The sequence below is a fragment of the Chiloscyllium plagiosum genome, unplaced genomic scaffold (genome assembly GCF_037043375.1).
Source record: "Chiloscyllium plagiosum isolate Xiang-an unplaced genomic scaffold, Cpla_swu_hap1 HiC_scaffold_3, whole genome shotgun sequence".
Lineage (NCBI taxonomy): Eukaryota > Metazoa > Chordata > Chondrichthyes > Orectolobiformes > Hemiscylliidae > Chiloscyllium > Chiloscyllium plagiosum.
This window is the reverse complement of record NW_028270141.1, coordinates 74,585,613-74,612,255: the sequence shown is the minus strand read 5'-3', so window position 1 is coordinate 74,612,255 and position 26,643 is coordinate 74,585,613. Positions and strand designations below refer to the sequence as shown.

The 26,643-nt window shown below is 40.4% G+C and overlaps 1 protein-coding gene across 5 annotated transcripts in view; it reads left to right on the top strand.

Annotated features, from left to right (window-relative positions):
• ncoa7b (nuclear receptor coactivator 7b) overlaps positions 1–26,643 on the top strand; it is a 126,527-nt gene that overhangs the window by 55,112 nt on the left and 44,772 nt on the right. For all 5 annotated transcript variants that reach the window (XR_015753481.1, XM_043683927.2, XM_043683925.2 and 2 more), the window contains one exon: positions 6,262–6,536. Coding sequence is in view for 4 of the 5 variants with exons in the window: in XM_043683927.2 (XP_043539862.1) it covers positions 6,262–6,536 (275 nt within the window). In the remaining variant the exon portion in view is untranslated. The remainder of the gene's footprint in view (positions 1–6,261; positions 6,537–26,643) is intronic.

Here is a 26,643-nt window from a genome sequence, read left to right as displayed (position 1 = left end):
ATCTTGTGTAACCATGGTTGTAAGAACACGTCTTTCATGCATCAAACTGCTAATTTGTGCAAATTAATGACTACCCTGTTCAGATATGTTATGGCACTCCTCTGGGTCAAGTAACCCTTGAAACTGGATTTTCTGGTTCAGAGTTCAGAGCACTACTGTTGTGCCACATGGTTCTTTGTCTCAAGCATGAGTGCAATGGCTACTGTCTTGTACGAGCATAGTGGCATTAAACACAGCAAAATTCTTACTAAGCCACATTTAAGTATATGCTGTTGTCTATTAGTTTTTTGTCTAAAAATTTGAATTTCATGCTGTAATAATAAAACCAATATACTGTGGATGCTGGAAATCTGAAATAAAAGCATAAAATGCTGAAGAAACTCAGCAAGTCTAGAAGCACCCATGGAGAATGAAACACAGTTGATGTTTTTAGATTGATATGACTTCTTCAGAATGGTCCTTTTATCACAGTTGCTGCAAGATACAACGGCTACAAGTCTTGACAGAGTCTATGTAGCATGACAATATAGTTCTGAAGACCTGAGCTCCAGAAGAAACCATTTCCCAAGCGGAACAATTCTAGTATAGCTTAAGCTTGGCATCCACTTTATATTGTGTAGAATTTGCTCCCTATTTTTCCCACCCAAAGCAGCATAAATTTAACCTGGTTACTATCCTTTTAGGAGAAAGTGAGGTCTGCAGATGCTGGAGATCAGAGCTGAAAATGTGTTGCTGGAAAAGCGCAGCAGGTCAGGCAGCATCCAGGGAACAGGAGAATCGACGTTTCGGGCATAAGCCCTTCCTGAAGAAGGGCTTATGCCCGAAACGTCGATTCTCCTGTTCCCTGGATGCTGCCTGACCTGCTGCGCTTTTCCAGCAACACATTTTCAGCTACTATCCTTTTAGTCCACTCTCTGCTATCTGGAAAGTGATGGGATTCATTGATATTGCTATTGAATACTTCACTAACATTCAGTATGGTACATTCAAGTACAACAGGATCTTAATCAGATGGGCCAAAGGGCCGAGGAGTGGTAGATGGAGTTTAAGTTAGATAAGTGTGAAGTGCTGCATGTTGAAAGACATATCCAGGCAGGACTTAATGGTAAGGTCCTGGGGAGTGTTGCTGAACAAAGAGACCTTGGAGTGCAGGTTCATAGTTCCTTGAACATGGAGCTGCAGATAGATAGGGTAGTGAAGGTGGCGTTTAGTGGGCTTTCCTTTATTGGTCACAACCTTGAGTATAGGAGTTGGGAGGTCATGTTGCGGCTGTACAGGACATTGGTTAGGCCACTTTTGGAATATTGTGTGAAATTCTGGTCTTCCTATAGGAAGGATGTTGTGAAACTTGAAAGGGTTTAGAAAAGATTTACAAGGACGTTTTCAGGGTTGGAGGGTTTGAACTGTAGGGAGAGGCTGAATAGGGTGGGGCTGTTTTCTCTGGAGTGTTGAAGGCTGAGGAATGACCTTGTAGAGGTTTATAAAATCATGAAAGGCAGGGATGGAATAAATAGGCAAGATCTTTTCTCTGGGTTGGGGGAGTCCAGAATTAGAGGGCATAGGTTTAAGGTAAGAGGAGAAAATTTAGAAGGGACCTAAGGGACAACTTTTTCACGCAGAGAGTGGTGCATGTATGGAATGAGCTGCCAGAGGAAGTATTGGAGGCTGGTACAATTTCATCATTTAAAAGGCATCTGGATTGGTATATGAATAGGATGGGTTTAAAGGGATATGGGCCGAGTGCTAGCGAATGGGAAAAGATTAATTTAAGCTATCTGGTCAGCATGGATGAGTTGGACTGAAGGGTCTGTTTCCGTGCTGTATATCTCTGTGACTTTGTGTTCCACCATGTTACCTGGACAGAGCAGATGGGGAAAAACTGTTGCAGTGTAGGAATGTTCAAGAAGGGCCACCAACCTAAGGTAATCCTGTAATAAGTGATGTAGGACAAGGCTGGCTTTGTGAACCTGCTATTGCGGAAGCATATGTTGTTATGACCGAGATGGAATGAGTTCACCACAAGTGTATTGTTTTTTTTCCCCTGGTTCCACTACTCCACAGGTCACAGTCATTAAGTTTGTTTTTTTTTCAGTTCCCAATTTAGTTTGCATTGCTTAAATTGATAGTTATTGCAATTTCCACCAGACAACGAGATTGTTTGGCAGGAAGGAAAGTGGCTGCTTTTTTTGATACAGTACTGGGTAACCTGCCAGCAACCTAACCAATCAAAAACTACAGACTGCAATAGGAGCCAGACTTGATGTCAACTTTACCTTTTGGGCCCTTGGCACTTAAAATGTCATAAAAATAAGTACAATCCAAGCAATTGGATTGCAGCTTTGACACATGGAACCTTCTTTCACTCCCTGCTTTGTCATACCATAACCATGACTAAAGAAGCAATATAAAGTAGTATAAATCAAAGATGAATTAGAGAAGGTGCAAGGAAGAACCCTGAAAATTATTCCAGGAATAAGGAATAACTATTAAGTTAGAAGGGATTATTGGAGAAGTTGGGGCTGTGTTCCTTGAAAAATGTTGAGAAGTGATTTTCTAAGGGCACTGAAAATCACGACATTGGACGGAGTAAATAAGCAAATACTATTTGTATTCATTGAAGGATCGAGAACCAGAGAGCATGTATGTAATTGGCAAATTAAACAATGGCAGCTTCAGAAAAATGTTTTCATGCAGTGTAGCTTAGGATCCGAGATACACTGCCTGGGACTGTGGTGGAAGTTGGAGCAATTGAAGCTTTCAAAAGCATATTGGTTAACCTCAGTTTTTACTGTGGAGGAAGAAATGGAGGCTAGAGAATACAGAGAAATAAATTTTGGTGTCTTACAAACTGTTCACATTATAGAAGAGGAAGTTCCGGAGGTCTTGGAGAGTATAAAGTTGGATAAGTCTCCATGACCTGATCTAGTGTGTCCCAGAACGTTGTGGGAAGTAAGGGAAGAAATTGTGAAACCCCTTTCAGAAATATTTGCATCATCTATAATGACAGGTGAGCTGTCTGATGACTGGAGGGTGGCTAATGTTGTAACTTTGTTAAAGAAAGGTTGTAAGGAGAAACCAAGGAACTATAGACCTGTGAGTCTGACTTTAGTTGTGGGTAAATTGTTGGAGGTGATTTTTAAGGAGAGGATTTCTGAACAGGATTTATGGGGGGGAAGGTAGCAAAGAGTACCGTAGGTGAATGGGGGTAGGGATGGAGGTGATAGGTCAGAGGAGAGAGTGGAACAGATAGGTGGGAAGGGAGATTGACAGGTAAGACAGGTCATGAGGACAGTGCTGAGCTGGAAGATTGGAACTGAGGTAAGGTGGGGGGAGGGGAAATTCAGAAACTTGTGAAGTCCACATTGATATCCTGGGGTTGAAGTGTTCCGAGGCGGAAGATGAGGCGTTCTTCCTCCAGGCGTCGGATGGTGAGGGAGCAGCGGTGGAAGAGACCCAGGACCTGCATGTCCTCGGCAGAGTGGGAGGGGGAGTTGAAATGTTGGGCCAAGGGGCGGTGGGGTTGATTGGTGCGGGTGTCCCGGAGATGTTCCCTGAAGTGCTTTGCAAGAAGGCATCCAGTCTCCCCAATGTAGAGGAGACCGCAACAGGAGGTACTCTTTGCTACCTTCCCCTACCCTCCTCTCTGACCTATCACCTCCATCCCGACCCCCATTCACCTATTGTACTCTTTGCTACCTTCTCCCCAGCGCCCCCCCCCCCCTATTTACCTCTCCAGCCTGGAGGCTTCCTGCCTCTATTCCTGATCAAGGGCTTTTGCCCAAAACACTGATTTTCGTGCTCCTCAGATGCTGCCTGACCTGCTGAGCTTTTCCAGCACCATTCTAATCTAAACTCTAGGAACGTGTTGTAGAACTGAGGGACCTTGGAGTTCAGGAGCATAATTCTTTGAAATTTGCATTACATATAGACAGGATGGTTAAAAAGGCATTAAGTGTGCTTGCCTATGTTGCTCATTGCTTTGAGTGTAGGAGTGGAAATTCATGTTGAGGTTGTACAGGACTTGGTGAGGTCTCTTCTGGAATACTGCCTCCAGGTCTGGTCACCAAGTTATAGGAAAAACATTATTAAGCTAGACAGGGTTCAGAAGAGATTTACCAGCATGTTGCTGCGTTTGGAAGGTTTGAGTTATAAAGAAAGGCTGTGTAGGCTGGAGAGTTATTCACTGGAGCATAGGAGGTTGAGAGGGGACCTGAGAGAAGTTTATAAAATAATGAGGGGTATCGATAGGGTTAATGGTCGTTATCTTTTCCCTAGGATGGAGGATTTCAAGACTGGGGGCACATTCTTAAGGTAAGAGGAGAGAGATTTAAAAAGGACATGGGCTTTTTTTTAAACTCAATGGGGCTTGCGTGTGGAATGAATTCCCTGAGGGAGTAGTGGATGCGGGCACAGTTACATTGTTTAAAGGACACTTATCTAAGTACAGGAAAAGGAAATGTTTGGAGAGATATGGGCCAGGAGCAGGCAGGCAGGTGGGACTAGTTTAGTTCGGGATTATGTTCAGATAGAATTGTTGGACCAAAGGGTCTGTTTCTGTGCTGTAAGACTTTGTGTATAGGAAAAGTTTGCACTACCTATAACCATTCTGTGATTGTAATCATATTGTGTCCGACATTTATACAAAATGACTACAATAAAGGGATGGAAGATATAGTTACCATATTTGCTAAAGACACAAGGATAGGCAGGAAAATACATTGTGAAAAGGATAATAAGAGGCTACAAAAAGATATAGGAAATTTGAGTGGGCAAAGATGTACCAAAAGCATATTTGTATGGGAAAATATCAAATTATTGGCAGGAAGAATGAAAGCAGCTTATGGTCTACCTCTACCTTAAGAATATTCAAGGACTCTGCTTTCAAAACCTTTAAAGGAAGTATGTTTCAAAGACTCTTCACATGTTGAGAGAAGAAAATTCATCTCATGAATCAAAATTGCAACAAGTGTGTACAAGGGGAAGGAGGTACCCTGTGACTGCATATCTGTTTAGTGAGGTGAACTTTATTTTCACAGCTGTTGATGTTAAAACTGTAAACTTGAGTTCAAAGTTGAGTGGTACTCTGTGGTGGGACAGGGGTCAGAAACTAATAGAGGGGAGGAACACACAGTTTATGTTCCAAGTTAGAATCATGAGTCTTTTTTAGATTAAACCCACAGAGGACAATACAGATACATAGTACTTGATTGTAGAAATGTTTAATACTTGTTACATGATTGTTTTGTTTAAATGAGTTCATTGGGTGATGCTGACCATCTTGGCTTGGCTTAATTTAGAGTAATGCTGAGATTTGATGTTTGCTAAAAGCCACATCTTAGTCAGAATTTTGTAAACATAACTCCTCCTTTTAAGTAGGATTTGTGCACACAATTTGAATTGATATCCGGAGGAGTAGTAAATTATTTGGGTGTTGTCTTTCAAGTGAGACAACGAATTGCATTTTAGTGGTGTGTTTATGTTGATGTAATAAAATACGTTACACTATTTGAGGAAAAGCAGTTGCAAGATTCACAAAAGAGAAAGCTATTATAATGGATGTGATGACTAATGTCCTCTGGAATTTGTAGTGGGCTCTAAGCTTTTCATTTTTTAAAAAAATCCACGTCACAAATGGATCTGAGTGTTTTAGACTGAATTTTACTTGTGACACGGTAAGTAGTTATGATTGGAGGAGAAAGTTTCCAAGAAACTTTCGTAAATGCATGGGCATAACTAATTTGATTGGAGTTTAAAGTGGGGAAGTGCAATTTTATTCTTCAGACCTAAGAAATATAGATCAAACTATTTTCTGAATAATGGAACTGCTAGTTACTGTGGAGGACCAGAGGAAATTTAAAGGTCCATTACAGAAATCACTAGAACCCAGTGGACAGATGAACAAAGATAATAATTAAAATGATCAATGAAATTTTGGGCTTGAAGAAAGCTGGAATACAAAGGGATAAAAATTGTGCTACACAGTTAAGGGTTGTAATAAAAAAGTTAGAACAAGGCCATTTATGGGTGATGTCATTAGGCATTATTTCCCAAAAGGCAGTGAAAATTTAGAACCTAAAACGTAGGCCAATTTCAAATCTGCGATTTGATGGGATATTCTCATAAAATGCTTATTTCCTATGCAGCATCAGTTTGGCCTGCATATATAGTGAATAAACAATATCATAACTTTTGGAACTGATTTCTATATATCCAAATTCAGCTTGACTTTCTAACAGTTACTCAAACTATTTATATTTTAAGGCTGAAGAAAAAAACAAAGCAACTGAAAGAAAAGGAAGAAGAATCTTCAGATTGCCAGGCTGAAAAACCTCTGCATAAAATAGAAGGGCAAACAGGTGAAGGTGCTTCTAAAGAAAACTTCAATGTATCATCACTACATTTGGTTGGCCATGAAACACTTACAGATACATCAAAAAGCTTCTTAAAAATGGGGGACAATACTGTAGAAAACAATAAAAGAAAATCTCTAAGGAAAGAAATCCGACGTGCAGAACTCAAGAGTTTTTACTTGTCTGGTAAGTAACTAGAGAATATTGGCTAACTTTTAAGAACCAAAATCTATCTTTATGCAAAATGAAGTTGCATGCTAGTTTTGCTAATTAACCTGTTTTACAAACTTTATTTAGAATTACGAAGTTTGCAGGTAAATATGTTATTTCTCAATGGTTGAATATTTTTTGTTATACTTTTAAATGCTAACTGAAATCTTATCATATCAAAATTTTAAGTAATCAACTAATAGAAATAGAATTACACCATTATTATAGCACTCAACTATATAAGATATTCTGAGAGCCAGTCCAAATGTTACTCTACTATAAAAGTAATGTCTGATATAGTATTCAGAATGTATTCATATACAGTTATGCTGATGTATAGATTTTAAAAAATATGTGTATTAGAAGATTTCAACAATTGAGCTAATCTCTGTTTTTTGGTTAATTAGCTGTCAAGAACATGGGATGGAGAAAAGTTGTGAAACTTTTCAAATATTTGGATGATCTTTCGCTTTCTTTGAGGCAGTTGACAATGGATTGAGGAAGGAGTAGAAGTACACAGTCCGGCAGTGGGATACTTAGGAAATTCTTTGTGGGAGAGAAGATAGGACCAAAATCACTTTGGTTTGAATAGAATAGTTACGTTATTAACAGTTTGGTTGAGCCTGAGACAGCAGTGTGGGAGGATGGAAAAATTTAAGTTGAGGTTAAAACTCCAAGCGGAGACTAAAGAAAATAGCATTGATCTCCCTTTGGGAAGATTTGATTCATCTCACATTAATTCTCATAGTTATAGAGAGAAAGTGGGTGGCATTGGCATTACATTTGGAATCTGGCACTCTTTCTTTTGATGATGTTACCAGTTGACAGATAAGCAAAGAAGAGACAGGATTGGTAAGAATGAAATTGATGCTGCCTGACCTGCTGTGCTGTTCCAGCAATAAAGTTTCAACTTTGATCTCCAGCATCTGCAGACCTCACTTTCTCCTCCAAGAATGAAATTGAGAATGGGCAGCCTTCCTGACACAAGTGAGATAGAAGCATTGAAGGAAAAAGATATTCTGAAGAAGAGTCATTATGGATTTGAAACGCTAACTCTGTTTCTCTCTTCCCAGATACTGACAGCCTGTTGAGTTTCTCCAGGATTTGCTGTGTCTGTTTCAGCATCCGGCATCCACAATATTTTGCGTTTATTGAGAAGGATTATGTGACGGACTGTGTTGAAAATTGCAGACAAGACCAATTGTGATGATACATTGGTTGATTCAGTGTTGTTCATTTTCGAGGGCCCTTTTTGATGATGTATGTATGGTGAAAACCTGATTAGAGAAATTCAGAACAGGAACTGGGAGAGCTCTCATTGACCCAAAAGTCAACAATATATTAGAGAGTAAAGTACTGTGAAAGTTGTAGATCTGAAATAAAAATGTGCTGGAGAAACCTATTGGTCTGGCAGCAGCTTTGAAGAGACAAACAGACTTAATATTTTAAATCCAATACTTCTCCTCTTCACAACACATTAAAGGACATTAGAGAAAAAAGGGAAGTTATAATTGGGGCAGACATTCGCAATAATTGAGTACAGGGAGCCAACAATATTCTTAAAAGCTGTGAGTAGTACTTGAGAGGGAAGGATTCCCTACATTTGACCCTAATAATTGTTTTGTGACCAGGCCCATATAACCGTACTGTTCTTTGTCTCTATTCACTTTGGGTGCTGCTCCGGAACTTAATCCATCACTTTTCTAGTTTTCTGTCCCTTGTAATTTTCACTTCACCTCTCTTTGACTCTTTTGTGTGGAAGATTTTGCTGTAGTATTATCACTGGACTGAAATTGTGCAGAGACCCAAGTTAACATTGTGAGGATATACGTTTGAGTCCCACCTTAATATCTTAATAAGGATGGCCGATCTGACATCCTCACCTAGTTGGGTACCTTCTGATTCCAGACCCAACACTGTGATTAGTCTTGAGTGCCCTTTTGAAATGATATAGCAAGCCTGTCAGTTATTATCTAATCACGACAGTCTGACAATAAGAATGAAACTGGATGGGATTTCCTACTATCATCCAAGATGTCAGAAGCTCCAACAGCACAAACAGCCCTGATGGCCCTGAAAAGCCCTCTTTACTCACATGTCTGTGCTCATACCAAAGCTTGATGCAGTCATTCACACAGAATTGTACCTGACAGATAATGTCTCAGACTTCACCATCAAAATCCCTATTTTTTTGGCCCACTGACGGGACAGATCCCCAGAGATGGTGACAGCTTGGTATACAGTTGGGAAGGAGCTGGACCTGGAAGTTCTCAGTTGATTCCAGATCCCTGTCACAGGCTATTGTTGCACTCTTGTAATCAGTTGCACTAAGTTGGCTATTTGTATATGTTCTCAAAACAAAACATCTGTCTGACTTAGTTAATGAGGATTCATTTTCAGTTGGTTCTTAATTAGGCCCCTCTTTAAAGCTAGCAACTACACAATTTCAAACTGCAAATTTCACTTTAAAGTTAAAATTATGAATTACAACCTGAACTAAATTTGCACAATTTGAAGATTTAGACACTGTCTTACCCAGCAGGTGGCTGCATCAGTCCAAGGCTGAATTGGATTTGCTTGTTAGATTTGGTTGAAGATCAGTTACTATTGATGTTTCAGATGGTTCAGAGTTTGGATCGTGGTTTATAATACCTTCATTGATGCCTTGAATGCAGATAATGAGTGGGTGATGATTGTAATTCTTAGAAGATGTAGTGTGGTAAAGTACTGCAAGCAGATCTTAGATTTATTGGGAGAATGGATTTGTATTTGGCAAGTGATGTCTGTTTCAGAAAAATGTAGTATTATATGCATAGACAGGCTCAATGGTGAAAGATCCTTTTTTTAAAGGATCTGGACTGTTTTGTTTTCTCTTCTATCATTCTGTAGGAACTAAATAATGGAGGCCATGACTAGCTGATTTACTTAGTTCAGAACAGTTGAACCAGCAAACAATGCTTGCAGTTTAACAAACGCTTCAATGAAGACAGTGGGGGCAGTTTAATGTGCAGGATCATGAGGATTTTTATAATTCTTTCATGGGAATTGAGTGTCACCACCAAGGCCAGTATTTGTTACTCATTTGTTACTCATCCCACATTTGCATTTGTGAAGAAGGTTATGCTCAGTTGTCTTGAACTGCTGCAGGTATAACTGCAGTGCTGTTAGGAAGGGAGATCCAGGATTTTGCTCCAGTGACAGACAAAGAAAGTGATTGTAGTGCAAAGTCAGGTTGGTGTGTAACTAAGAGGGAAAACTTGTAGGTGGTGATGTTCCAAGCATATGCTTTTAGGTTGCAGAGGTCTTATGTTTGGAAGGTGTGATTGGAGGAGGCTTTGTGATTTGTTGCACTGTATTTTGCAGGTGGCACACAGTGCTGCTGCCCCTGTATCGGTGGTAGAGAGAATGTTGAAGGTAATGCATGGGATAAAGTGAGGACTGCAGATGCTGGAGTACCAGAGTTGAAAAATGTGGTGCTGGAAAAACACAGCAGGCCAGGCAGCATCCGAGGAGCAGGAGAATCGAATGTTAAACTGCATTCCTGAAGAGGGGCTTATGCCCGAAATATCGATTCTCCTGCCCCTCGGATGCTGCCTGGCCTGCTGGGTGATGCATGGGATGCCACTCAAGGAGCTGCTTTATCCTTGTGTGTTGAATTTCTTGAGTGGTGTTAATGCTGCATATATCCAGGCAAGTGGAAGGCAGAAAAAACTTTGAAGAAACCAAATGGGGTCATAGAGCAAAGTAAAGCCAAGGTGACTAGCTAGAATAAAAAGATAAGTCGAAAGGATTTATCTTAATGTACGGAGTATTTGCAATAAGATAGATGAATTAACAGCTCAACTAAAGATAACAGTTATAATGTTGTTGCAGTTACAGCGATGCAGCAGCAGAGTGATCAAGGATGGGATCAGAACAACTAGGGTATTCACTATTTAGGAAGGAGAGACAAAAAGGGAAAGGAGATGGAGTAGTATTGTTAGTAATAGTGAAGAAAGAGATTAATTTGGAAAGTCATGATGCGGAATCTGTATAGGTAGAGATAAGAAACACCATGGGGCAGAAAATGTTGGTGGTTGTCCATAGGCTCCAAAATAGTAATGGAGATGTAAGGGAAGGCATTAAATAAGAAATCAGAGACACATGCAATAAGAGTACAGCTATAACCATCGGTAACTTTGATTTACACTTGGATTGGACAAACTAAACTAACAATAATATTGCAGAGGAGGCTTTCCTGGATTGTATATTGATGGTTTTTTTAGACCAATACATTGAAGAACCAACCAGAGAACTGGCTATTTTAGAATGGGTACTGTGTAATGAGGGAGATTACTCAACAATTTTGTGTAAGCTCCCTTGGGAAAGAGGGATCATTATTGTTCATTAAGATGGAGAATGAAGTAGTCGACTCCAAAACTAGTGTCCTGAATATAAATAAAGGGAAATACACATTATGAAGTGCAAATTGAACTGATAGAAAGGGGAACCTTACAATGGCTGACAATGTCTCAGCAATGGTCAGTATTTAAATAATGTGTGCATAAATTACAAACAATCCTATTTGGTGCATAAATAAAGCAGGAAAAGTGATTCTCCCATGACTTTGAAAGAAATTAGGGATAGTATTAGATCTAAAGAGGAGACATATAAAATTGCTAGAAAAAAAAGTAAGCTGAGAACTGAGAGCATTTTAGAATTTTGCAGAAGAAGACAATAAGTTTGATTAAGAAGGAAAATAGAATGAGTGTAAAATTGCAGAGAACATAAACTGACTGTAGTAGCTCCTATAAATATGTGAGAAGAAAATGTTCAGGCCCCCTATCAGTCAGAGAAATAGAAAGCAGTTATATAGAGAAATTTCAGAAAAATGTAACGGTAATAAGGTAGTGATGGTGGGGGTTTTCAACTACTTTAACTGGAGTAATCATAGTGTGAAAGTTTTAGAGAAAGTGAAATTCTTAAAATGCATCCAAGAGAGCTCTTTAAGCCAGTACATAGAAAGCCCTGTAGGGATAGTCTAGACTTAATTTTAGGTAATGAAGCCAAGCAAATGTTGGAGTATCAGTGGGGGATTATTTTGTAGATGGTGATAATAGCTCCATTAGGTTCAAGATTGTTATGGACAAGGACAAAGATGGGAATGAAATCAGTTCTAAACTGGGGAAAAGTCAGTTTTAATAAAATCAGATATGATTTGGCCAGAGTGCACTGGGAGCAAATACTGTCAGGTAAATCTGTGTCAAAGCAGAGGGATACATTCAAGAAGGAAATAGGGAGAGGGCTAACATATTGCAATACAGATAAAGGATGGGATCATCCACTTCATTAAGTTCTGGATATGTAGGATTTGATAGAGAGAAAATGGGAGCTTATGGCAGATACTGAGGGCTCGAAACAGCACATGTCCGAGAAGAATGTTGAATATGCAAGGGGAATCTTTAAAAATATTTAGGGTTGTGAAAAGATAATCATGCATAAAATAAAGGAAAATCCTAAGTTATTTTACAATTGTTGGGCCCAGGAAGGGCCACAGTAGTAATTTGTGCGTGGAGCCAGAACAATAGGGTAGGGTTCAAAATTAGTACTTTGTGTCGGTATTCACTAGCGAGAGGGATGATATGGGTATCAAGATCAGGGAGAAGAATTGTGTTGTAATTAAAGAAATTAGCGCAGAGAGGAGATTTTCAGGAGTAGATAAAATGTATTCATGGGCTGTTGAGTGAGGCTAGAGAGGAAATAGCAGGCTTTGGCAATAATTTTCAATTCTTGTCTGGCCACAGGGGAGGTACCAGAGGACTGGAGGACAGCTAGTGTGAGATTATTTAGTAAGGGTTAAACCAGGAAACCACAGATTAAGGAGATTTTTTTTTCATTCACACAATGTGGGTGTCACTGGCCACCCTGAATTCCTAAAGAAGGGCTTATGCCCGAAACATCGATTCTCCTGCTCCTTGGATGCTGCCTGACCTGCTGCGCTTTTCCAGCAACACATTTTTTAGCTCTGATCTCCAGCATCTGCAGTCCTCACCTTCTCCTGTCACTGGCCAAGCAAGCATTTATTACCATTCCTAATTGTCCAGAGAGCAGTTAGGTGTCTACCGTATTGCTGTAGGTCTTGAGTTACAATTAGACAACGTAATGTTGGAAGCTTCCCTCACTGAAGGACAGTAGTGACCCAGAGGGTTTTTCCTGACAACCGGCGGTGGTTTCATGGTCATCATTAGACTCCTAATTCCAGATATTTATTGAATTCACTTTCCACCATCTGCCATGGCAGGACTCAAACAAGGGTCCCCAAAACATCACCAGGGTCTCTGGATTAATAGTCTAACAATAATACCACAGGACACTACCTGCCTTGTAACCTTGTTTAACCTTTTTGATGGGGAAACTCTTAGAAGCAATCCTGAGGGACAAAATTAATCTGCATTTGGAGAGGCAATGATTAATCAAAAACAGTCAGTATGGTTTTTGATACTGAACAACTCGGCTGACTCTTTCAAGGTTGACACAAGTGTATAGATGAGGGTAATGCATTTGATACATTCTACTTGGACTTCAGAAAGGTTTAGGGTTCTGCATGGGAGAAAGTAAGAGCCCATGGCATTCAAGGAAATTTGGCAGATTTGATTCAGAATGGCAGGAAGCAGAGGGAGTGACATGGGGGGTGTCTTTGTGACTAGAAGCCTGTGTATAATTGGGTTCTGCAGAGATCAGTGTTTGGGTCCTTGCTGTTTGAGATATGTATAGGTGATTTAGACTTGAATTGAATTAGACTAGGAGAGTTGGTTGGTAAGTTTGCAGATGATACAGAAATTGGTGGGGTGGTAAATAGTGAGAAGGATAACATTAGATTACAGGAGGATATAGATGGACTAAGCAGTGGTAAATGGAATTCAAATCTGGATAATTCAGAGTGATGCATTTGGGTAGGACAAATAAAGTAAGGCACCAAAGTATTACCAGACCACAGGGCTGTTCTCTCTCATAAGAGAGAGAGAGAGAGAGAGAGAGACAGATAGGCAACTGGTAGTGCGCTTTCTCTGGTGAAATCTAAACAGAGGGTCACCACTCCTCAGTTGAGGGAGAGGATGAGAAGGAGAATCCTATGTGGTAATCTCAGCCAATGCAGGAATTAAACCCACACTGTTAATGTCACTTTGCATCTCAAACAAGCTGTCCAGCCAACTGAGCTAACCAACTTCACGGACATGACAAATAAGATAAGTGAATACATGCTGAAGAGTAAGACCTGAGAAGCAGCAGGATCAGAGGAACCTTGGCGTGCATGTCCACCAGTTTCTTAAGGTAGTGGGACAAGCACATAACGTGGTTAAGATGTAGTTAAAGTATGCTGTATTTGCTTTTATTACCCAAGGCTAGGCATTTAGGACAGAGATGAGGAAACTTCACTCAAAGAGTAATGTATCTATCGAATTCTCTGCCACAAAAAGCTGTGGAGGGCAAGTCACTGAATATGATCAAGAAAGAGATAGATAATTTTTTGGTTTTAAAGGCACCAAGGGGTATGGAGAGCAAGTGGGAATATGGCATCGCGATAGAGGATCAGCTATTATCCCGTTGAGTGGCGGAGAAGGATGAAAGGACCGAATGGCTTCCTCCTCCTAATTTCTGTGTTTCTATTTCTCTGTTTTTGAGTTAGTCATTGGATTGCTGAAAATATGCTTCAGGTGCTTGGACGGGTCTGGAGGTAGCATTCATTATAAACCAGACATGCTCTCCAGCACAGTTGTGCTGTGCATTGCTTTGCACAAGATTGCACAGCAGCAGTGTTTGGACCTATAGGAGGAACAATATTATGCACTACAAGGTCTTCAGTAGATGATGAGAAAGAGATTGTAATGGCTGCACATGATGTGACCAGGATGCCTTTATTTTGTGATGTTCACATGGGTTTAAGAGTCTGACAATCACATTCGTAACACTAAGCAGCCCTGCAAACGACTAAGCATCTCATTTACACTTCTCAGTTTCAATTATTTTATTATTAAAGGATTTTTAAAAAGAATAAAAACAAAACACAAATAGTTGTAGCTGGCAAAATTGGAAATGATGAAAGTAAATAATTTTTAAGTGGAACTCAGGTAGAAACTTAACAATTTAACATTTTTGGCATAGCTATTGGCAGTATTCTTGTATAATTACAATTTAATTCTTTCATTCCTAAAACGTCCACATACTGCCAGAGGAGTAGAGGCAGGTTATTCCGGTCCCTCTGACTGCTGACATAGTCTTGGCCAAGACCTTGAGACTTCAAAGGTGCTGGTGCAGACTTGGCCATTGGAAAACAAATAAATCTAAAGGGAATAGGCCCTTTAGACCTTTGAGCATGTTCCATCATTCATTACGATCATGGCTGATCTGATTGTAACCTCAAATCCACATTCTTGTCTATCCCTGATAACCTTTCAACCTTGCTGGATTTTTTTAACCTATACCTTAAAAATATTCAAGGACCTGGCTCCCATAGTTTTGGGAGAGAGTTCTAAAGACACTTAACACATGGAGAGAAAATGTTTTGGGCTAATCTCTTTTATAAATATGATCCCGTAAGTTTTAAGCAACAATTCCTAGTCCTTGATTCTGCCACCAGAGGAAGAATCCTCTCCGCATATAAGCTGTCAAGACCTTTTGGGATTTTGTTTCAAACATATCGCCTCTTCCTCTTCTAACCTCCAGCAGATACAACCGTAACCTATCTAATCTTTCCTCATAACCCAGCCTGCCCATTCCTTGCATTAGTCTAGTTAGTTCTCTCTCAACTGCCTCCAATATATTGGCATACTTTGTTAAATAAGGCTTATGCCTGAAATGTCGATTCTCCTGCTCCTCGGATGCTGCCTGGCCTGCTGCGCTTTTCCAGCACCACACTTTTCACTTTTGTCCTTTCAGCTGAGTCATTAATATAAATTGTAAAAGTTGAATAGCATGGAAACCAACCCTTCGATCCAACTAGTCAACACTAACCATGTTACCAAACTAAAGTAGTCCCACTTGCATGCATTTATCCCATATCCTTCCAAACCTTTCCTATTCCTGTATTTATCCAAATGTCTTTTAAATGTTGTAACTGTACTGGCATCCATCACTTCCTCTGGTAGTTTAATTCACACGCGAATCACCTCATGTTTAAAGAAGTTGCCCCTCAGGTCCTCCTTAAATCTTTTTCCTTTCACTTAAAATATATGTCCCCTAGTTTTGACCTCACCTACCTTAGGGAAAAGACCTTTGCTATTCACCTTGCCTATATTGCTCCATGATTCTATAAGATCACCCCTCAACTTCCTATGTTCCAGTGAGAAAAGTTCCAGACTATCTAGCCTATTTTTATGAATTCAGACTCTCCATTCCCAGCAACATCCTGGTAAATATTTGCTGATACCTCCCCAGTTTATTAATATCTTCCTATAACAGGGTGACTAGAACTGCACACTGTACCCCAGAAGAGGCCTCACCAACGTTCTGTACAATATCAACATTATATCACAACTCCTATACTGAAAGGTCTGAGCAATAAAAGCAAGCATGCTAAATGCCTTCTTAACCATTATGGCTACCTATGATGCAAATTTCAAAGAACTATGTACCTGAACCCCCACCCACCATTTGACAACACTACCCAGGACCCTGCCATTACTTGTATAAGTCCTTACCTTTGTTTCGGTTCCCAAAATGTAATACCTCTCATTTATTCAGATTAAACTCCATCTGCTACTTCACAGCCCATTGATCCAATTGATCAAGATCTCTTTGTAATCTTAGATAATCTTCTTCACTGTCCACTATACCACCAATTTTGGTGTCACCCGCAAACTTACTAATCATGCCTCCTATTTGCTCATCCAAATCATGTATATACAGAGGAACCTCGATTATCCGAATACCAATTATCCAAAAATTGGATTATCCAAAGGAGATTCAGGGTCCCAATGGAAATATTACATCAAAGACGTGTTTCCAACAATGATCGCGTCTTTTGTTTACAGTGATTAAACAGGCACCATCTCCAAATGACTAACATCCCGCCCTCTCTCTCTCTCCCTCCCTCTTTGTCTCTTTCTCTCTGTGTCTCTCCCCACACTTTCCCTGGAGTTCTACAGAAGGGTGTACCCTAACCCTCCCCCCCCCCCTTCCCATCCCTCATTCCCCCCCCCCCCCCCCCCCCCCGCTTCCCCAGATAATCTCTCCAACATTGTCCTGCACAGGGCAAATGTGGAATCTCAAAAAGTTGAAGTAAAAAGTTCTGTGAGTAGCTGTGTATGTATGTGCATGCGCGCTATTTGGAGACTTACCCCACAAAGGCAGCAGCAGCAGTTTTGGTGTTGGTGTACAGTCCAGCTGCCGCAAAGAGGGGGTGGGGGTGGGCAGGGGACGGTATTGGTTGGTTTTGGGGGGGTGGGGCGGGGAGCGGTGTTGCACAGGGTTGGGGGGGGTGAGGTTGGACAGGACAGGGTTGGGGGCAGGGGGTTGTGTTGGACGGGGTTGGGGAGGGGGGGGGGGCGAGGTTGGACAGGGTTCTGGTGGGGCGGTGGCTCATACGATGTCTCCTGAATGGGGAGCAGTCTTTAAAAACTCCGAGCCCCAGAGGAAAGGCATTTAATCGATTAACCGAATAATCAATTATCCGAACGAAATAGTGCCTACCCATCTCGTTTGGATAATCGAGGTTCCCCTGTACATGACCAAACAAAAGTGGACCCAGTACCAATCTGTGTGGAACCCTGTTGGTCACAAGCCTCCAGTCTGAGAAACAGCCCTCCACTACCACCACCCTCTGTCTCCTACCATAAAGCCAATTTTTTATCCAATTAGCAAACTCAGTGTGGATCCCATGTGGTCTAACTTTGCTAATGAGTCCATCAAGCCAAACCTTATTAGTTACTAAAGTCCAAGTAAACAATACTGCTCTGCTGTTAACAATCTTTTTGGTTACTCCTGAAAAAACTCAATCGAGGTTGAAAGACACAATTTCCCTCACACACAACCATGTTGACTACCCCTAATCATTCCTTGCCTCTCCAAATTCATGTAATTCCTATCTTTCAGACTCACCTCCAGCAACTTAGCCACCACCAATGTCAGGCTTGCAGGTCTGTAGTTCCCAGACTTCTCCTTACAGCTTTTCTTAAATAAAGGCACAACATTAGCCACCCTCCAATCCTCTGGCATCTCACCTGTAATTATAGATGATACACTATTCATGATATCTTGCCAGCTTGAAAGACCCATTTAGCCTATTCCTGTTAGCCAATCTTCCCAGTACTAGTGTCAATTCCCCCATGAGCTGGGTCCACTTCTCCTCCACCAGTCTTTGAACCATATATTGATCTCTCCAATCTGAATAGCTGTCATCAGTTTTCATATGGCTCAGGTAATAATGCAGAGATTATCATTTTAAAGATTCAGCTGCCAAATTTGCCACCTAACTTGATATACTGAGAATGCAGAACCTCCTCTTTTGGCATGCCTGTGCAGTTGATACCTGTATAGACTATGATATTTAGATCCTTTCCCTCCCATTGCAAGTTTCTCTCCAGCATAGTGCAGATCAGGCAAGACAGCCAATTGAACTCATGTTCTTTGCTACAGAGGTTGATGTCAAACTCACTCACTACTGTTTCCTACTACCTCTGCATTCCTTCCTACTGTCCCCTCTTGAGTGGCTTCCTTTATGTGGATGCCAAGGTCAGTTAACTCATCCATGGTTCAGTGCTCTCTGTCATCAAAACAAACTGAAAGAATCCCAAACCCGGTTGGACAATTAAGAAATTCCTTCCTTCTGAGACCTCTTACCTGTCTCTCTCTCTTACTCTCCCCTGTCCCTGAGCACTGACCAAATCAGATTATCCAACCCCTGTAGGAAGTGTGCCTATCTCTTGGGACAAAGAATGTAGGTAACATGTCTCCTCCCTGGTGTGTCACAGTGTCCGTAGTAGAGTCTCTAGTCATGAAGTTTGAGCCAAAGGTGCTCAAACTTGGAAGGCACTTGCTGAAGATCTGTTTGCTCTGGACCAAACTGATGCCCATCAACTTCCATATTCTGGAACTGTGACTCAACGACTGTTCTGCCTTTCTTAATGTGTTATAAAGAGCTACTTAGTTATTGTATTCAACTTTATATTCAATTATGTTTTTAGCTAATTGATTAACCTTGCCACCAGCCTCTGTAGTATTTTGAGTCTTAGCAATAGAATAAGTCTTAATCAATTATCAGATGTACGCCAGTTAATCAGCAACTTCTCCTGTTGCAGAGCAAGAATTAATTCCTGGAGATTGAAAAAGTTTAGGCTAAAGAATTCAACATTTCTTTCCCTTCTTCTACTTAACTCACTGAAATGCTTAGCTCTTGTATTCAGACACAAGTGACACTCAAGTGCTAAATTGCACTAAGTTGGCATTTTTAATGCTGCTAACACAAAACGCCTATCAAGATAACTTCATGAGGATCCAATTTCAGATGGTTTGTAGTGAAGCTGCTGTTTCACTTGGAACCGTTGAGGGGGGGAAACTGCTTAAGGCTGGCAACTGCAGAAATTAAACTTTCAGTTCAATGCCAACCAAAATTAGGTCTTGTACAGGTCAGAATGTCGTCTTTCTTATTCGACATATGGCCTTCCCACAAGGGAACATGCAGTGATTGGATTAGGAAGCAGATTATGAAAAGTGGAAGTGCTTTGAGGCCCCAAATTTTGTGCACCAGTTGCCATTATCTTTATGGGCCCACTCGTGCTTCTCTCCTAACAACGTGAATACTGTGGATCAATTGGGTGGCCAATACTAGGACATGCTACATTCTGTGTAGGATAGCATTAGTAGTGTGCAAGCTCATTAATGAAGCTTTGTGTTTGCTCATTTGATTATCAAAAGTAATACTCCATGTAGTGGCCACTCTTTCATCCTATATGTTTTTAATCAAACCGTTGGAACATGTTGCAGGTCAGACTTGAACATTCTGACCTTGAGGTAGAAACACTGCCAATGTGCCACTATATTCCCTGCCTACTCCACCTGGTATTGCAGGTGGTCTTCCATCCAAACACCAGCCAAGCCGGAGTGCACTTACTGTCTGCAATCAGAATAGTATGGCTGTCGACACAGTCTCCATATATGAAGTTAAAAATCATACAACAACAGGTGCTCCTTGGTCAGGTAGCTAGTGGAGTAAGACCATAAGACATAGGAGCGGAAGTAAGGCCATTCGGCCCATCGAGTCCACTCCGCCATTCAGTCATGGCTGATGGGCATTTCAACTCCACTTACCCGCATTCTCCCCGTAGTCCTTAATTCCTTGTGACATCAAGAATTTATCAATCTCTGCTTTGAAGATATTTAGCGTCCCAGCTTCTTCTGCATTCTGTGGCGATGAATTCCACAGGCCCACCACTCTCTGGCTGAAGAAATGTCTCTGCATTTCTGTTCTGAATTTACCCCCTCTAATTCTAAGGCTGTGTCCACGGGTCCTAGTCTCCTCGCCTAACGGAAACAATTTCCTAGCGTCCACCCTCTCCAAGCCATGTATTATCTTGTAAGTTTCTATTAGATCTCCCCTTAATCTTCTAAACTCAATGAATACAATCCCAGGATCCTCAGCTGCTTTTCATATGTTAGACCTACTATTCCAGGGATCATCCGTGTGAATCTCTGCTGGACACGCTCCAGTGCCAGTATGTCCTTCCTGAGGTGTGGGGACCAAAACTGGACACAGTACTTCAAATGGGGCCTAACCAGAGCTTTATAAAGTCTCAGAAGCACAACAGTGCTTTTATATTCCAACCCTCGAGATAAATGACAACATTGCATTCGCTTTCTTAATCACGGACTCAACCTGCATGTTTACCTTTAGAGAATCCTCAACTAGCACTCCTAGATCCCTTTGTACTTTGGCTTTACGAATTTTCTCACCGTTTAGAAAGTAGTCCATGCTTGTATTCTTTTTTCCAAAGTGCAAGACCTCGCATTTGCTCACATTGAATTCCATCAGCCATTTCCTGGACCACTCTTCCAAACTGTCGAGATCCTTCTGCAGCCTCCCCACTTCCTCAGTACTGCCTGCCTGTCCACCTAACTTTGTATCATCGGCAAACTTCGCGAGAATACCCCCAGTCCCTTCATCCAGATCATTAATATATAATGTGAACAGCTGCGGCCCCAACACTGAACCCTGCGGGACACCGCTTGTCACCGGCTGCCATTCTGAAAAAGAACCTTTTATCCCAACTCTCTGCCTTCTGTCAGACAGCCAATCCTCAATCCATACCAGTAGCTCACCTCGAACACCGTGGGCCCTCACCTTGCTCATCAGCCTCCCGTGTGACACCTTATCAAAGGCCTTTTGGAAGTCCAGGTAGACCACATCAACTGGGTTTCCCTGGTCGAACCTACTTGTCACCTCTTCAAAGAATTCTAGCAGGTTTGTCAGGCACAACCTCCCCTTACTAAATCCAAGTTGACTTGTTCTAATCCGACCCTGCTCTTCCAAGAACTTAGATACCTCATCCTTAATGATGGATTCTAGAATTTTACCAACAACCGAGGTTAGGCTCATAGAAGACAGAATTTATAGCAAAAGATCATAGTGTCAGACACTGATGCGATATATCCACATACACTCCCACACTTTTACAGACATATATACCCCTTTACACTCTCACACGTACACATACACACACACTCTCACAGACACTCATAACCCCTCCGCGCACACACATAGAAGTTTGTGGGATGAGCTTGTATTTGCAGAATTACATTTTATTTTGCTCAAAAACTACATGAATCCACGTAAGATTCTGTAAATCCCTTTTTTAGATTAGAATCATTCTGAACATTGGGGCACAAGACATCTTCACACAGGGCACCTCACATCTTCAGTGTATTATCTGGGCCAACATGGCACCTATTGTGAAAGTTCACTTGAGAATGTAACTTTAAGAAAGTTCTGGGATTTATATATGAAAGAACTGAAACCAACATGCCCATTCTAAAAGATGAGAGACTTAACAAACGATCCAGGTCTTTTTCAATATATAATTTCAGTTACATCACGCTCTAAACGTTTACTATAAATTCTGTGTCCTACGGTCTTATACTCCACAACCACCTGATGAATGAGCAGTGCTCCAAAAGCTAGTGCTTCCAAATAAACCTGTTGGACTATAATCTGGTATCGTGTGATTTTTAACTTTGTCCTCCCCAGTCCAACACCGGCACCTCCACATCATGACTTCCATATATGAAGACATCATTACACACATGCCACATGCTTGAGATGCATTTTTTGTCTTTTTGACAGCATGCATAGTGCAACTGGAACAGCAAATCATCTAATATATTACACATTCTTTACTGCTTCAGAAGTGTCTTATTTCTCAGAGGACCCAAGACGTAGAATTCACATCTAGCTCGGATATTCTTACACGGAACCTTGCCTTGATGTCCCTATATCCACGATCTGCCCTTGTTTACTTGCAATATGAAAGTCAATGGATAACAGCTTTATCAGTTCCATCAAAGCGTGCATGGTGTGCCTAAGACCTTTGGTATACCTTCAGAAGGGTGATCACTAAGGAGCTGTGACTACCTTCCAGGATTTCCTCCTGTGGATTCTTGAAAATTGTAGAAAATCAGTGACTTGAATTAGACTATAAGAATGTGTTAAATGATCATTATGCCTGTGATCTTGTTTCATTTGCTGCTGACATTTAGTTAACATGAGTATGATATGTATGCCATGTGACTGTTTAATATTAGTTTTGTCATCAAGTAACTCAGAGATTCCCATCTCTAGCCAAGCACACCAAGACTGAAGTGCTACTTTGAACTGCCTTCTCTGCAGCTATCAGTTGAGAAGTTGACTGGAGGGACTCTCCTTCAATTCTATGCCCTTCATGTTTTATGCTCTCTTCCGTGTGGAGAGGGAAAGAGGAAACCCATGAGTAAGTGTGATAGCATTTTTGGGTAGATGGGGATCATTCTTTTATGGTGATGAGGTTACAAGGATGACATTAATAAAGGTGAAACGAGGATGAGTATCACTGGTAGATGGATGAACATATGGGGAAGTGCGTAGACAGAAAGATAGGCTTACCTGCATAATTTATTTTTTGTTGCCTTCTCTCTGTATTTTATATTAAATCACTGTCCTTTAGTTTCTAATCCTCTTGCCAGAATTTCTCCATATTTACTGTTCATAACTTGAACACTGTTAAATCGCCTTTGCCCCCAGATTGGTCATTTGGCTACATTCCTACACCTACTGATGTAATCATCTGATGGAAGCCATTGCAAAACTCAAAATAGTGTTAATAACTCTGGTTTGACACATGCCCAGTGATTTAGTCACCTAGTATTTAATCTTATAATACTATTCATGATACCTAATCATGTGACATTAATCATGTAAATTGGTACATTTTCTTTGCAAATGCTATTAAAATTACTTTAATGTTTTAATATCACTAAGCCCCGAATAAAATTAGATTGTGTATTGCATAATAAGATGAATAAGAAAATGATGGCTCACATCACAAGCCAACCTAAATTCCCCCTTACAATAATAAAAATAGAAATTGTTGGAGAAACTCAACAGGTCTGGCAGCATCTGTGCAGAGAAAGCAGTTAACGTTTCAGGTTTGACCTTTCTGAAAAGAAGTTAACTCTGATTCTGTTCACAGACGCTGCCAGTTCTGCTGAGTTACTCCAGCAATTTCTGTTTTTGTTTCATATCTTGAACATCTGTAGTTTTTGTTTGTTTTATTTTAGTGTGTATCACCCTTACTTTCTGTTTTTCCCCCCTTAATTTATTCAGTTATTTCACCCCTTCCACCACAATATTGGCCATTATCATCCTTTATGTCCACTTTCAAGTTTGTGTTTCTCTGTCCTCTCTACCTTCAGTTTTTTTTCTCTCTCTCTCCCCACTTTGTGTTTCACTCTCCACACTTTCTTTCTCTCTTCCCCCCCCCGTCTCAGGAATCATGGAGTTTCCAATCAAATTTAATAGGCCCTGATGCCATTGTCCTCACAACCAACAGTGAAGCTGTGTGTTCTGAATAGCGGAGGAACCAACAGGGCTCAAACAACACTGTTTGCAAGCTACATTGAGCACGTACTACAAGTGCACAAACTGCACTTAGGACAATTTGTCTTAAGTTGAGAGCAGAATGTCAGAAGATCAGATGGCTTTTCTGATAGACTTCAGGCCAAAGTATGAATGTTGGGAATCCAACCTCAAAGCATCCCCAGTTTTTAACTGCCGTGCACAAATAAGGTACCACAGGCTTTTTTTCCCTTTTTTACGTAAATGTAGCAGCACAATACATTTGTGTATTAGTCTTTAGTTTCTTTTGGAGTTTATTTGTGCGTGTAAGTTTGTGGGCCAAGATATTTGCAGAATCTCTCCCTAATTGAGATCCAAGATGGAATTTTGCTATGGTGATGATGATGAGTGACAGCTTGCACAGGCATTTCAAACCTCAACCCAATAATACCTGCCTGTTTTTGTAACAACAGCAGAAAGGGCTGTGAAATTGAAAGATAGTAGTGCAGTTGAACTTGTATTATTTTATACTCTGAGCTTGCCTGATTATTGTTTGATATTTTATGTGGGCATTGTAAGACATGTTATTTGTTCACACCACCACTGGGGATCGCTGTATTTTTAAAGGAGCAAGCATTGATCAAAATTTGTACTCTGATCTAGTTTAGAACGACTGCTACAAAATGACATTCAGCTTTCAATCCAAATGACATGATAACATTTCTGCCAAAGTTTGCTTCTGTTAATGATTGGTATGTTTGTTGAGTGTTAATCCAACAGATTTGGTAGAGTTGAAGGCCATTTGCAGTTACTTTTATTGACAGAGTTCTGAAATTTTAACCACATATTCATGGTAATTTTTATGCATGATCCAATTGAGATGTGCAGGACTTTGACTTGTAAATTAATGCCAAGATTACTTGCTTAACACAGTCTGAGGTGAAGAGTAATTTTTTTTTGTTCATTAAGAACCAAAAGTCTTTGAATAAGGATGGAGGCAATGACTGGTGAATATTTGATTCAGTATTTTTTATCTAATAGAATGCATTTGTATTAAACCCTACTGTGAATACCTGAAACTGTTCAGTTACAATGGGTATGAGGACATATCAGCCCAAGTATTATATAAAAACTAGAAATTTTACCCTGACGTAAACCCTTGTCTCCATTGATCATTGTTAAGAACCTTGTCTTTGTATAGTGAATGCACCTCAAATGTTTCGAAGTTTGTGAAAGAATTCCTATGCTGTTTAATTCTGTCTCCCTTTTAGTTCAGTCTTGTCTTACCAGTTGTGGCCTTTGATGAAGTGCAGCTTTATGGATACTGTCAGCTATTGTTGTATTTTAACCAAGAAGCATGTTTTTAGTTAAAAGTGTTGTGCAGTAGCACAGGATCTTACCAAGTTTCATCCTGGAAGAGACTCATTTCTGCTGTCATCTATTGCATCAAATATTTGAGTCTTCCTGACTGCCCTCCGCCCACCTGCATCCGTGCCTACTCTGCCACTTGAAGAAACCCAGTCCTGGTCCCCTTCTCTTTAGCACTGGATCTACTCCAAATCTTCCACTAAGTTAACTTGTAGATCCTGCATGACATGCTAAATGAATGGCCCAACAAATTCACATCCACCATCTACATACCCTGCTGAGCAGCACTTAACTCTTGCATTGAATAACCTTTAACTCTGCTTGCTCACTTAAAAAAAAAATGTACCTGTGGGAACGTACATGGATTTTCAGTAACAATGCATGAAATGTCCACAGTCCCATTGCCCTTAGAGTCATAGAGATGCAAGTCTTCCCTTTATGGTGCATGTCATAAGCTTACTTTACAATTAATCACATTTAAGATGGTCAAGGGAGTGGATGCGGGAGTGAAAACCTACTTGTTTAATTCATGCAGTTTGCAAAACAGAATTACTAACAAATATAATAAAGCATGTAACTGTTATGTGTATTTTTTGGTTGTGATTTGGAAACTGTTTTGTACCATGTAGGGCATCAATTTAAACTGAATTTTGAATAAGTCAAAACAGGATTTTACTACAAGTTAGGGCAGGAATCATACTTTTGAGATTGAATTATATACTTGTTAAATTTCACAAGATTGTAAATCAGTAGCTTTTGTCACCAATTATCACCATCAGTGTTTCTCATAGTTTTGAACTCCAAACACAAAATTTGAAAGGTATTTCATATTGTTGGTCCTTGGTATTTAAGTTTCTGGTCAGTAGTGATCCCCTGGATAATGATACTCTTGAATGTCAAGGGAAGTTGGTTAGATTCTGTCTAGTGTCTTGATCCTCTGGAAACGTAATTTTAAAAGGAAAGAATGCCCACAACACCAAAGGAAAGAAAAGCAATGAACTATTTCATTTTCCAAATTTTTATTGTAACAAATCAATTAAAATTAATAAAATTTAAAGGTTAATTCACAGGCCAGGATATTTTAAGTAAAAAGGTAAATTAAACTTTAGGTAATCTATGAAATCAAGATATGTCGTATATAGTTACAAATCTTACTTGCTGCAAATGAGCCATTACTTGCAATCTGTTTTCTCAACTTTACCTCCATTTCTGTAGGTTCTTTCACTTCCCACTTAATTGTTTCAGAGCTTCAGTGGCATTTGTTTGCAGCTGAATCCTACCCAAAGTCCCAAGGCCTTGTTACCACTAACAAGGTGCAGTCTCTGTACCCTCTCTCTCACCTGGGTCACAATAGTTCTGGTGGTGCAGAATTTCCAGTGAGTCCCTTCTTTGACCCCTTTACATAATCTTCATTGTCTTAGGCAGTCCCTCAAGACTTTACATGTTTCTTCCATTTTTCAGTCCACCCTCTTATGTGATCTGGTAGGCTCTGCCAAGCCTGAACCAGCTGCAGTGGGTGTTATCCAATACACAAATTCTTGCTATTCCTGTCTTCAGCGCTCTGTTTCTAACTGTATACCCCACACAGTAACACAGTCTACTATATTCTCAAAGACCTACTTCAATATCAGGATTTGTTCTGAAATGCCAGAGAAT